Here is a 13,776-nt window from a genome sequence, read left to right as displayed (position 1 = left end):
ACATTTCTGCTCCTGTGACTGCAACACTTTTTCCTCCTGGTGACCTCTACAGACCAAGCCTCTTTGCTCCCTCCATGTCTTGTCTTGACACTTGCTCTCAGTGCTGTATCTTTTATTGCACTGGACTCCAAAACYGTCAGTCATCTTTCTTCTGGTGCCCTTTAGCAAACCACTTCTTCATGGGTTTACTTGCATTGATTTTCTTTCTCATAATTGTTTTTTCATACTCTCCTACATCTGACTTGTTATTTTCTATTTCGTCTTGAAACACAAGTTCCTTATGCTTGGGGCTGAGTAACCCCAACAACTGTTTAAATCAACTTATTTATTGTGAAAGCTCTTCATACCAAATTCATGTTGTAATCTGTGTCTTGTAAGATGCTCTGGAAGCTTCAGAGCTTTATGAGGAACAAGGCAAATAGCAAGGCTGAATTCTAGTCTCACAGTGGCTACTTTCCTGGTGTCCATGTAATATAAAATAATCACGAAAATAAACAACTTTGTCAAATAAAAAACACATAAGTAACAATCCATTCAAAGTTTAAATGAAATTTGATTTCTCTTGACCTCTTTTTGGTTTAAGTATTATGATATATTGCTATAAAGCGTCTTTCTCAACCCACATGCTTGTTCAAATACAGCCCCAGCTTCTTAAAACATGACACACTCTCCAACACTAGAACTGTAGAAGTTCCTGCTCTTAAATCATTTTATTAGTGTTCTGTGAAACTTACTCAGAATTGAAAGCCTACAACATCCCAGAAATATTAGAAGTTAACAACTTTTTTTTCCTTCTAAAATCATCTAAGATACAAGAGTAGAAACAAAAAAAAAAGATTTCCTGGCTTAAGCAGTTTTGTGCTTCTGCTCCAGTAACTGCTTTGATGTAAAATCTTATGCAAAAACAGGTTTGCACAGCGACACTCTATGGACTGTTATAAGGTGCTGTGCAAAACAGCTATCCAACTCGTCACAAAACTGGAGTTGGCACATACGTGTTTCCATCTCTCAGCCCTTGCTGCCTGATACCAGGCTGTCTTTTAGACAATGCTGTCTCCTTCCACATCTCAGAAACTTAGTTGTACTCAGTGGCATATAACATTTCAAATCAGGGAATTGGAAGATAGTTTCTAATAGAAAGAGCATCACAGTTTGTCTCCTACCTGCTGTTGCTTCCGCAAAAAATTTACAGCTTCCTCAAAATAACCCAGTTCAAGAATCTCTGGCACAGCAGGGAGATCTTCAAAGGCCATGTAAGCCAGAGCCAGTGTCACAAAGCCTCTGCTAGCCAGAAGACTTGCTCTGTATTCAACAAGACCTCCTCCAGATCCATACAAATCAATAAGTCCAGGAAATGGACCAGATCCTGCAATGAAAGGTATATACTCATAGAGAACAGTTTCTAAAGTTGTTCTTTCAGTAACATGCTGTCAGCACACATCAGGATAGTAGATATTGATAGGAAATCCCTCTCTGAAGGTTTTCATGTAGGTTCTCATTCTCAGGGACACAATCACTGTAATTAGATTCTCTTCCCCAGAGGCATTAATTGACATGATTACCCCCTAAGGCTATGTCAGTTCAAGTCTCCTGTATGGATTACCACCAAAAAAACCCAAGCATTTCTGTGAGCAGCAGAATCCATGAAACCTAGTTTCCAGAGGCTCTCTCCAGCATGGATTCTCTGATGTCTAATGATGAAGCTGAGTACTCCTGCAGCACCTCTCTCTCTCCCTAGGAGCACTAATTTGGATATTTCTTTTCTCTCTCCTAAGAACTTGCTATTGGAAATTCGTATTTTGGGGATCTTTATTCCACCATCACATTCAGCCAAAATTAGCCTAGATGGTCTCAAGCCATTGGAGACAAATGAACAAACAGTATCACTGCATGAGTTTCACTTCTTTAGTAACTGTGCTAACAGCTTCTCTGGGGAGGGAACACTCTGAGTTACGAAACACATTCACAAATACCAGCACTGACCTACATCAATTCAGACTTCAGTTTTATCTAGATAACTACTTCAGGGCTTCTCAGTTCTCCTCCTGCAGTTCTATGATCTTCAATGCCTATTGCTGCTCTGGCCATTTTCCTTGCCAAATTTAAAAACATAGTGGAAACTTTGCCTAAAAAGGATTTGGTGTCACAGCAGCTGCAAGGGACTTTTTATTTTCTACAGAGTAAAATATTCAAGTTTAAGTACTGCTCAAGGAATATAAATGGTCCAAAAACTCAGAGGAGTTTTATTCAGAATCCAGTCTTGTCATTGTCTCTGCACAGAGTCTTGGAACATGACTTTTATTTAAATCCCCTGGCTTTGCCTTTCTCATTTGTCCCCCATCTTCATCAGTATTCCATGCAATTAAGCTGCTCAGCTGATCGCGTATTGACTTTTTCTTTGGCTTTTCCAGGCACAAGTCCAGAGTCTGCAGGAAAATCTGTGGCAGCAGCTAGAACAGACTAGGCCTGTTGCACCCTGAAACCTGTGCTCCCACCATGTCTCATCATTGCTCACTCCAGTGCTAGAGTACAGTCACACCCCTACAGCTCAGCAGAAGATCAGGGRTCTCTTTGTGCTATGAGCTAAACAGAAGAGTTAAGAAACAGACACATTCTTCCCCAGAGTCCTCACTTCATGAGAGGTCCTGTCTCCTCTTGCTCTGCTAAAGAGAACAGGAGACACCTTGTATCAATGCTGCTGCCCCCATTGCACAGCACTGCCTTTGCAACAAGCACCTTACCTCCCCAGACAAAGCTTGCACCTATCCTGCTTTGCTGTGAGGATCAAAATAGCTGGATCAAGCAAAACCCAAGGGAACAATTAACTGAAGACTTGCTCTGGGTTATTAAGCGTATCCAAGGGCAGCAACGCATATAACGTGATGTAACGCACATCTGGAAAACCAGCAAGGAATTCAAACTCACCAGGAGGGAGGAAGAGAGTTGCTTTAAGCCGACCTTCTCTGACTGAAATCCTCTTCACCCCCTCTCCTAAAAACCTTCGCTCATTGGTGCATTTTCCTAGCAACCGGCTCATGTCCCCATGGCCGTCATACACTTCCAAGTCCACACAGAAAGGGGTYAGGATGTTCCTCTTTGCCAGTCGCTTATAGGGTGTTTCAGACTGCAGAGACCACAGCAGCCCCATYGGCTCCACTCCTGAATAGCTGCCCCCCACAGCTGGGGAGTGAGTCAGGTCCAGCTCTCCGCTGCTCCCGGCCCTGTAGTGAGCATGGGCTTGGAAGAGCACCCCGCTCTCATCAGCCAGGCAGGCTCTGAGGGTGACCGCCTGCTGAGGCAGAAGACCTGTCACACGGATCTGGATGGGGTCATCAAACAGACACCGGGGAGAAGGCAGAACCATCACCTGCACCACCATCTGAGCTTTGCCTTGAGGGAAAGGAGTTTGGCTTTTTTGGTGAGACACTGGCTGTGTGAAACAGGAATGTCAGCAGCTTGTCACTTCTGAGGCTTAAAATCTCTGCCCAAAGTCCAGGAGGAAACACTGTGACCATTTCCTTCAGTCAACAAGCAAAGGCTTCTGGGAGACGTAGTTCAGAGTACAAGTACCTCCAAACACTTCATCTAAGAGGCAGCATGAAAACACAATCGACTTGCAAATAAATGACATGCAGTGTTATTTTTGATTCTACAGAGACTAAACTAAAAACACCAAACTTCAAATAACAAAAAGAGATATTCAAATCTTTCCCCCAGATTGTGGGAAAGTTTAGATTTGATTGTAGAATTGATTTATAATGCCATGGCTTGGGCTCCTTCATTAAGGCACAGTGAACACAAATAAACTTGAAAATCTGAAGCAATGCAACATTTTAATCTAGCCATGAAACAAACCCTGTATCTTTAATCTCTCTGGAGTTTTCAGCAATTTTTGGACAAGAACCACAAGGTAAAATGATGTTTAGGCTGTAAGCGTGTTTCTTTAAAAAACAACCCCTCCCTCAAAACAGACAAAGTCAAAGAGTAATGATTGTTTTTCTCTTCAGAATAATCAATCCTATCTAAAGGCTATCTGCATTTTCCTGATTAATATATGTAAAATATTTTTCCCCATTATATCTCTGTTGTTTCTGAGGACCTTTGAAGATTTGATAATAAATACCGACTTTTAGTTATCATAAACAACAGTACTACATTTTCGCAATGTCTGTGCATTTAATAGTGTTCTAGTCCTACCCTGCAAGTCTCAGTCATGTGAGTATTCTCATCCTGTTCAGTGAAAACACACAAGTGTGAATTAAGACTGCAGAAACAGGCTCCTGGTTCCCATGATTTGCCTAACCGTGTGTTTGGCAGCAGTTAATGTCAAAGGACTGTCATAATCACCCAGCCCACAAACTGAAGAATCACAAATTCTGCCACAAGACCATGGGTGATGCGCAGATTGACTACAGACCTGGCAACGCAACTCTAAAATCACCACTGAGGATATAAAAGAATGCAGTTACATTTAAAAAACAAAACTGGAAGGAAATAAAAACTGGTAATAAAAATACATAGCTTAACATGAAAAACTGCCAGGACTGACCTAACATGTCCCCATCACCACCATCGACCACATTGTTTGAAACAAGTCAGAAATTATTGCAGAAATAAGCTTTTCAACTGAATTTTATTGCAGAAGTTGTAATTTCTTATCATTGAAACACCACAGACAGCCACTGAACTTACTGAATTACAACTGAAAAGGACTTTTGCCTTAAACTAAAGGTACATGTTGGACTGATGTGGCCTGATGCACAGTGGGTGACCAAGCCAAGTCTTCCTTGTTCATTTGTTACTAAAACAATCTGTAGATCTGAAGGAACAGTCATGGTGTATGTTTTGGGATTTCCAAAACCTGGATTGATTCCCTTCAAATTTTACTTTGGTTACCAGCATTGAGGCAAAATGCGAAGACCTAAAAATGCTATTATCAAACCTTCTACCTTCAAGCCAGAAAAAAAATGGCCAATTGACCTGGACTCTGAAAGCAAGCAATACAGCTGTGATCTGTTTGACAGGCTTTGTTGAGGATAACGTAATGTTCAGTTCTGTTAGCTTGAATCATGTTTGTGCTCCAGTCACAGATGCTGATGATTGTACCACATCAGAGAGGAAGATCACAAGCTTGAGTCTCCCACCTCTGCTATAACACTTTCACGGCATTTGTGAGACAATCTAGTAGTTGATAATAGCTGTATTTTAGGTCATATTCCATGTCATACCAATAATTCACTGAGGAGAGACAAGAAAAAGGAAAAACATTCCTAAAGACAGAATGTAACAATTTATGAACATGTTCACAGACTGTTTTAGACAGTTCAGCCAGCACAGGCTTTTCCTTATTGCTGATTGAACTTTGAAACAAGCAAAGCTTTGACTACAGTGAAACATAATGTAAGTAAACGTTAAAGGAGAGTTCTTTAACAGTACTGCCAATACAACTCAGTCTTAACCCAAACCAACCCTCCCCTCCCCCCGATTCTATTCTGGGGTTCCCTGGAGCAGAAGCTGGAAAAATTTTTAGGAATAGGAAATGTCTAATTCTATTTAGGCCAAGAGTACAAAATACACTTCGATGTTTAATATCTGGATATGAACCTCTCTTTCTCTCAGTGTATAAAGGATGGAGAATTCACTACCACTTCACAGTGGTCATCAACTAGCTTTAAATTTGCTTCTCATTTTAGTTTTGGTGTAATATCTATCTAAAAAAACCCAAGCCAAACAGTATATTATTGTACCAGTGGTCTTGGAGGTAGATATATTTCAGACATCCACTGGACCAGACCCAAAGAATATTGATTGTCAAGTGTATACAGACTGCAGTGCAGTTAACAGACAAATGGCCAAATATACATGACAACTCTCTAGCATTTCGACAAGACAGAGGAAAAGAAAGTTGTCAAAGGGCTTGTAACTGGAAACAATCCTATTTTTTCTTAATAGTCTCTAAGGATTTGTGTAGCAGCACTGCGAAAAATAACCAGAAATACTGATTTTTTGCTAACTTGTCTTTTTATCACARTATCACAAATACTGAAGTAAATACCTGCAGTAATTGCAGTGTTATGCAAATACTGATGTTGATGTTGTTCAACATGCTTCATTTATTTTGTGTAGGCAGAGGGGATTACTCCAGGTAGAGGACAGCAAAAAACCCTTCCTCATACTTTGCAAAACTTATAGGACATAATGACAATATTTTGCACACCCACACACACCAAATGAGCAGCGCTTGAAATTCTGGAACTCTTTTGGGGAGGGGGGGAGGGAAGAAGAAAAGAGATGATGATAAATCCTACAAAGATTTATTCTGGGGAACAGTAACACAAGCATGGGTTTACTAGCAAGGTAGGAAGTTTGGACAGAGCAGATTTCAGCTCACTTGACAACAGAGTAGCTTCCATGTTGTGCCTGCTTCCATGCCTAAAACTCCTACATTCTTTGGTTTCCTTTTCCACCTCAAAATTGTTTTTTACTATGTAATAATGGCATGGAAAACATGCAGTTTCTTTGTGAAAGGTATGTGGACAGCCAACTTTGCAGTTAGCCAGCTAGGCAGACAACCTGCTTAACTCTATGTAGTAAACAAAAACTGGATTGTGATCACTGAATTAATTATCTTTCTCCAGATTAGAGAACTAGAAATAGTTTTTCTTCTGCTACATCCCTAGCACTTGTTGACAATCCTAAGAATTACAGGCAAAACAGACTGCAAGGAGATAGCCCCATGACATCTGCTGAGACTGTTATCTCTTCCTGAAGGGAGGCAGATGATTTTAAAGGACCTTTGATTCCAGTTATGTTTTGCAGTGGGATATCTAGCTGCACACCCAGCACAGTTCAAAAAGATAGCTGGAAATACTATGTATTTTACCTGCTATACAGCCATGTGATTGCTGAACATGGTGGAACCAGAGAGAAGGGAGGTATAACATCTCACCAGCTTTCACTGTACACTGCAAAGGTTTTGCCTGAGCATACTGTGGATACTGTTCTAGATTTGGGTTCAAAGGGTCCAGGGAGATCCAAGGCACCTAAAAGGAAAAGAGTATGTATGTGGCAATGACCGTGGCAAAAATTTTCAGCAAGTTTCCAGAAAGACAACTGATAACCGAACTTACTAGCTTATGAAACATGTATTCTAGTCTCACAAAACATTACATACAACTACAAAGCCTTCCAAATTCAATGGAGAATGGGCCAAGGACACCAAAATTTGCCCCCTTTAGTAAAACATTTCTAATTAGAGAAAAGGTGCTAAATGTCAGCCATCAGATTTCAGCTTTATGGCATACTTTCAGTATGTCTCCAGGCCTTAATTTACTTTTTCCTCCTTTAGTCAGTACCTGAGAATTTTATCTGCACCATGCTTTTTAGAGACTCCTTTCTTCTTCTAAATGTCTCTGGTCTGCTTTTTCTTGCTGCTAAACTACCCTTCCTGCTAGAACATCCCTCTTGCCTGCATTAATTTCTTCTATGCCCTACAGAGTTTATAAACATCAGCACTCCACCTCACTGTGTTACAAGAATGCTCCTGTAGGATCCTCTGAGCACCACCATGGAAAAAGAGAAAGAGCCCTAGCTTTCAAAGTTCAGGTGTAGCATAAGTCCCCCATTGCAGAGGCAGAAGGAGAGAGATTAGATACAAAAGGGTATTTGATCTTTTGTAAAGTGCCTCAAGTTCTATACATTCTAACCAAATAAGTAATGCTTCTACAAAGGAAACACAATTTGTTCATTCAGACATGTTTTACTGCACTGGACGATACTTCTGTTGAGCAAAATTCAGCCCTGACTAGGGGGAGCAGAAGGTGATGTATGCAGAGGAGTCTGTTTCAGCCTTAATGAAATCAATTCCTTTATTTCCAATTTTTGATTAATTTAAAAGACCTCTACTGGATCTACTAAAGTTTGGTGTGCAGGGGGTGGTTTCAGATGGGCAAGAAAACAGTTTTTCTGGAAGCTGAGTATCCTTTACAAATAACAAAATACAAGTGAAATATCTGGGCATTCTCTTTTCAGTAATGAAGGATTTCTAGTTACCAGCCAATATGCTCAGTTTGAGCACTCAGCAGCACCCAAAATTAGTTTTACTCCGTAAATTGACAGCATTCTTTATATCATTTTTACCTTATCTGCAGTCTTCTCATCAATAATTTCAAATGAGCCACCTTCTGACACATGGTAGGTTGCTGGCTGATAGAGCTCTAGAATCACAGAAAGTTAAATGGCACAACATAGAGAAGCACACACAGAACCTAATGGCAGGGCATGTCACAGTTTTACCAAGTGACAGAAAAATTAAGGCAAAATTATTTTCAACTTGCCATTTTCACCCTCCTTCCCTTTGTTCATCCCAATCTTTATCCTATTTCCTACTATTTTTTTTTAAGTCTGTCAGAATATTGAACAATGCCTTCTTGATTGGATTTCTGTCCTTCTTCACAGGAATTATTCTCTCCTCTTCCTCAAAATCCATTTTCTCCTCGTCCCATTTTGTTCCAATAACAGTCCCATTTCCCTTCTTGAAGTCATAAATACATCCCTCTCTTACCCAGAATTCTGTATTCTGCCTTTCTGTTTTGGTCAGTCTAGCATGTTACCAGGCCAACAAGGTACTTAAAATAATTTAAATATTCTAAAGCTGAAGAGATTGTTATGACTAGGAAAAATTGTATTAGCCTCATACAGCATTCTTCATTCATCAAATCTGAATGCTTAAAAGTCAAGAAATGGGGGGGAAAAAAAGTCTTATTTCATTAGGAGTAAAGTTAAGCTGTCCATCTTCTAGCAGACGCAATAAAATGGACTATTACTGTGCACATAGGAAAGCAACATACAAAACCAGAAAATGGGCAACACAAAGCAATGCTGTCATAGGAATCTCTTTTTTCATTTCTCTAGTTTTCAGTGGTTCTGTTAGTAACTTTAATATTTCATTAATGTTCTGCTTGTATTTCAACTTCCCTGCTTTTTTCTACAGAAAAAAATTAACAGGCAAAATCCAAACCTGTTAAACATCAAAGATGACATGCTACAATGCTGACAATATACTTAAATAATTTAAATATTCTAAAGCTGAAAAGACTGCCATGAGTCGCATACTTAAAGTGAAGGCTTAAACTGAGATCCAGCATGCCTCCACCAGCATCAATGCACCTATTTTTTTTACACAACCGTGAAACTTGACCTCAGTGGAATGTTTGTATTACAATCTACACGCAGTATGAACTAAAAGAGATTTCTGTTCACACTGGAAAGTATAACACTGCATAAACATCAGAATGTTATCTCTACCTCCATTTTTGTCTTTCACTATCTCTTCCTTCCAGCCTCCAGATATATATACATAGTAAATTATGTACCATATGGGATGAAGGGACGGTCACTCGGTGGATGCAGTAGAAAATGTTTCTCTCCAGATATAACACAGTACAAATTCTCATAATGATCTTTATGTACTAAAATCGAGCAAAAATAGAGAGTGGAGAGAGGGAGAAAATCAGTGTCTTTTCCTTCTTTGTATCATAAACTACAGTAAACTGAAAGCATCATTTCATCTTCTCATTACTAGGCTGCTTCCTCCTCTTGCAGTCAGTGAGAGGGGAAAACAGTGTAATGTTGTAGCGAATGTATTCAGTGCAGCAAACTCCAAATCATTTCATCAGGAACATACAAAGATATGTTACAAAAATGCAATTACATCTAGGATAGAGGCTTTCAGCCAACTGGCATAAAGTCAACTCATCAGCCACCTGAGAGGAGGTGGTATTTCTGGATATCAAACATTCTTACAAAAATGCTCTGAAGTCCAGAATGGCTAAGCAAAGCAGACACTGCCTCAATTTTTAGCATTGTCTAATGCTTTGTATAAGAAGGCTACATAGGGAACAACAATCCTCTGGCACAGACTGATAGTTTGGCTTGATCTATTTCTAAGCCAGGCTCTTAGACTGACAGGACAGAAATCATCAGTGCCTTGCTTGACACAATGTGCAGCAGACACACCGAGAGATGCAGCAGTGAGAGGCTGCAGAAGTGCAAGAGAAAGAATGGAAAGAAGTATGTTAAAGTAGCACTGCCCTGTTGGAGCAAACACACAGTTCTACTAAGCCACCAACATGAAACAAGCCTTATTAAGCTTGTACGGAAAAGCACAAAAGAGACATACAGTGCCATACAGTACGTACAAGATGTCACAGCAGCTGATTCCCCAAGCCAGAAGTTCACAGCATCAGGCTTCTTCCCTGTATAGTTAGGGAAGAGAGAGTTGTTTTCAACAAAGAGAGAATTTGAAGTGCCATGTTTAAAAGTGTTTCAAACGCTTTTCTGCCAACTTGCTTTATTTCCCTCCTTTAAGTTCTTTCATAAATATGACAGGCTCCATTGCTAATAGCACTATGTGAGGAACTGCAAGTTCCTTCTACACTGGAAGCTATAGTAGTGAYGCATCAGACTCAATGAGGCAGTAGTAGTATTCAGCCCCAAAGCCATGATTACAACCCTTATTTCCCACATTCTGAATCCCTAAGACTTGGCTCAGAAAGAAACTACAGCACATCTAAATACAGCTGGAGAAAGAATGCAAGATCACAGTAAACTGACATTCTATATAAATATGTTCTGTAAAATACAAATCAACTGACATGGAGCAGCATTTAACTAGGAACAAATATCTAAAATTTTATAATGGGAGGGGGTGTTGCAGGGTTTTTTTTTCACCCTTTGGTTACACTAGCTTTGATAGCAATAACATGAATATGCATCCAAACGTGACTCTAAATCAGAAAAAAAGCAAGCCACTATACAGAAAGGAGTGCTATACAGCACTATCACCACATTATTTCAGATGTAGCGGTTCCAATACACAAGTGAGATACTGACCTTGGAGTAATCCAAACCCAAAACTAAGATTTTTATTTTTAACTATTTCTATTTTTAACTATTTTACCACTTCTTCTGTCTGAGAGGATAAAACCAAACTGAGCTGTGGCAATCAGAATTGGAACAAACATTCACCATGTACATGGCATGATAGTTTTAAAGCCCCATACAAAATATTTACAGAATACAGGGAAGAGGGAAAGTTTACCCAGTGCCTCACTCATCCATGGTATGTCAGGCTGCACGTCACATACAAGTTCAGGGAACTCCTCAGTGAGGTTTGAACACTGCTTCTGCACATARAATATGTTGGGAGAAGTCACTTTCTTCTCCACAATGTCCAAAAAGTCCATGAATGGCATTTGACGCTCTTCTGGCATGACAAAACGGTCCTGAAACACTGCATCTGCATAACCATTTGGTGTTACTGCCACACTCACTACCTTGGGACCTACTACCTCCCTGCAAAATAAATCAAAGGTTTACAGTTAGACCTCCAATTAATTGGCCCATATATTGGATGCTGGTTACTTTAAAAACAATTTGTTTCACGAGTAGCAGAAATATGAAGCCTGGCCTTCCACACTGGGCATCTCATGATTAGATTTTCTAGTGCCTAATAAGAATCCTGATGTTCTGCTCTGATTGCTCCCTGTGGTCAAGGCCCTGGTAATATCTCTGGACTCTTTCATGTCTAACACAAGTGAGTTCACAAAGTAACTCCCTTTTCCTCAACGGAAGCAGAAAGAGGGTTCTCTTCAGCCACTTCTTTTTCTGAATTATGCTGGAGCTTGATATTCTCAGCACTCAACCCAGCCAAATCTTGGTGGCCACAAGTTCAAAAGTTATCAAGGAGGGAGAAAAGGTGGACAGAGACAGAAACACATGCTGGGTGCTAACAGCCCTTAGTTCTATGAGAAAATAAGTTTAGAAAGTACATATTTTAGGCCTAACTGTAAATCCCTTCTCAAAAAAGATATTTTTTTTAATTCAGTCATTATTAAGATGCTCATAGCTGTCTTTTTAAAAACAAGATGTACTCAGTCACAGACCTACTAGTTTATGCAGACAATCCGACAGCCCCACTCCAGGAGGACGCAGGGTGGAGCACAGGCCAGGATGCTTTGATAATGTGAGTCTGCTGGCTGCACAGAGTCAAAATACACTTTTTACTAAATCTCAACTCTTCAGGATAGTATGTTTGTGGGAAGACATTTATATTTGAGTTTTGGACACTGTGGCAATCAGAAGACGGAACAACTTCATACAGGCTCACAGAGGAATGTGGGCTAAACTTACAAATAAAAACAAATGTTATTAAGAAAGGGCCTTTTACTGAGGTTAACTTAAATTGAACAACAGTCAGATTCAAAAGCTTGTTCATACCTGAGGTATGTTAAGGTCCACTTCTTCAGGGCTGGCCAGTGATTGATGGCATTCTGAATTATACAAGGTTTATTCGGACTCACCCATTCCCGATAAAACTCCAGAGGGGATGGAGGCCTATCCAGATACGGTACGGACTCCATCAACCCCAGCTCTGTCCAGACAAATTAGAAACAGTTTTACCCAGCATCCTGATCAAGCACTCTTCACTAGAACACTAATTGGTTTTAAAACCAGAGACCTTCATCAAAGGCCAGTGATGCCCACAGATTTCAGCAGTCACCCGTTATTAAAATCTATGTATTGTTAAGGAGGGTTTCAGTGCCAAATTGGCGCATTGGAGGCAACGCACGGGCAGCCGCCCAGCTTCCCTCCTGCTGCCCACCRCAATTCAGCCCCCCACATGCCTCCACTTCAGCCCAGCAGGAGATTTCCCAAGCATTAAAGGAAAAATGACAGCAGTGCAGGGCCAATCGCAGCCGGCACCCRTCCGGGACTTGGCACTCTGCTTATGGGGCACCAGCGTCACCCTGGAAACCAGGGGCAAGGCAGGGACCAAGTCTGAAGCACAGGTTTTTACTCTGTTTTACAAAAGCATGCCTTAATTGCCACTGCCTACAGAGACAGTATTTTTTATACAGTGTTGTCAAGTATCTTTAGAATATCTGCATTTAAAATGTGTTGTGTGAAAAGACATGTAATACAGGAGATTCGCCTCTAAATAAAAGGCTTTCAAAAGTTTCCACCGAGGTCGCAATGAAGATACCATAAGAGGATTTTTTTTAAAGCTGAAATAGTGCTTCGTTTTGCCTTTTTACACATATGTAAATAACCAAAAAGGGTCATTCTCACAAGTTTCACTTTCTTTTTAAAAAAAACTGCTTTTCTGCTGTTTCTTCACCTTAGAAAGGCAAGGACTGTTAGACCTGGAGCTCTCGGGGGTGGCTGGAAAATGAGCGTGAGGTTAGATGACGCCGTTTGCTGCTGCGAGGGGGGTTTCCGCTCCCCGCCCTCCCAGCCGGGGCAGCCGGCACCTCGGGGCGCCGAGGCAGCAGCAGGCTGATCTCTTCCCGGCGCAGGCCCCGCGCCCGCCGCTCGCGCACGGCCGTTACAGGCGGGGCCAGCGCCCCCCTCCCCCCACCCGGGGCGGTTGGGCCTCCCGCCGCCCTAACCGCCGCCTCAGCCGCGCCTCACGGCCGGGCGTGGGGCCCCCCGGCCCGCCCCGGCGCTCACCGCGGGCCTCCCGGGGGAAGACGGCTAGGCAGCTCCTCACAGCACGCAGCGCCGCGCCCTCCGCCATGGCCGCGCCGCCGGCGAGGAGGGCCCAGGCGCCGCGGGAGCGGAGGCGCCGCCCGCCTCCTTCCTCCCCCCTCCCGCCTCGCCGCAGCCTCCGTTTCTGCCCGCCGGCGGCAGGGAGCCCCGGCCCCGAGCCAGACGCCGTACGCACACACGCCCTTGGAAAAGAACAGAAATTACAGCTGGGGAACAGGAGCACAG

At 41.7% G+C, this 13,776-nt stretch overlaps 2 protein-coding genes across 3 annotated transcripts in view; both read right to left on the bottom strand.

The window, feature by feature from the left end:
- LOC112964024 (acyl-coenzyme A thioesterase 1-like) overlaps positions 1-3,651 on the bottom strand; it is a 9,233-nt gene extending 5,582 nt beyond the window's left edge. The window contains exons 1-2 of the mRNA XM_026061608.1: positions 2,926-3,651; positions 1,164-1,366 (exon numbers count right to left, since the gene is read on the bottom strand). Coding sequence (XP_025917393.1) covers positions 1,164-1,366; positions 2,926-3,379 — 657 coding nt within the window. The 5' untranslated portion in view covers positions 3,380-3,651. The remainder of the gene's footprint in view (positions 1-1,163; positions 1,367-2,925) is intronic.
- Positions 3,652-4,614: 963 nt separating this feature from the next.
- JMJD7 (jumonji domain containing 7) lies at positions 4,615-13,599 on the bottom strand. Of its 2 annotated transcripts, XM_026061610.1 has the most exons (9): positions 13,513-13,593; positions 13,181-13,224; positions 12,280-12,433; positions 11,102-11,355; positions 10,200-10,256; positions 9,375-9,470; positions 8,140-8,216; positions 6,884-7,043; positions 4,615-5,238 (listed from the first exon to the last, which is right to left on the bottom strand). In XM_026061610.1, the coding sequence occupies exons 3-9, from the start codon at positions 12,420-12,422 to the stop codon at positions 5,150-5,152; spliced, it is 876 nt and encodes a 291-aa protein (XP_025917395.1). In that variant the 5' UTR covers positions 12,423-12,433; positions 13,181-13,224; positions 13,513-13,593; the 3' UTR covers positions 4,615-5,149. The 2 variants fall into 2 exon arrangements, with proteins under 2 accessions (XP_025917395.1, XP_025917394.1); XM_026061609.1 differs by lacking the exon at positions 13,181-13,224 and having other exon boundaries at positions 13,513-13,599.
- Positions 13,600-13,776: the final 177 nt, after the last annotated feature.

This window comes from Apteryx rowi, unplaced genomic scaffold (assembly GCF_003343035.1).
Source record: "Apteryx rowi isolate R43461 unplaced genomic scaffold, aptRow1 scaffold_183, whole genome shotgun sequence".
Taxonomy (NCBI): Eukaryota; Metazoa; Chordata; class Aves; order Apterygiformes; family Apterygidae; genus Apteryx; species Apteryx rowi.
This window is presented reverse-complemented; position numbering and strand designations above follow the sequence as displayed.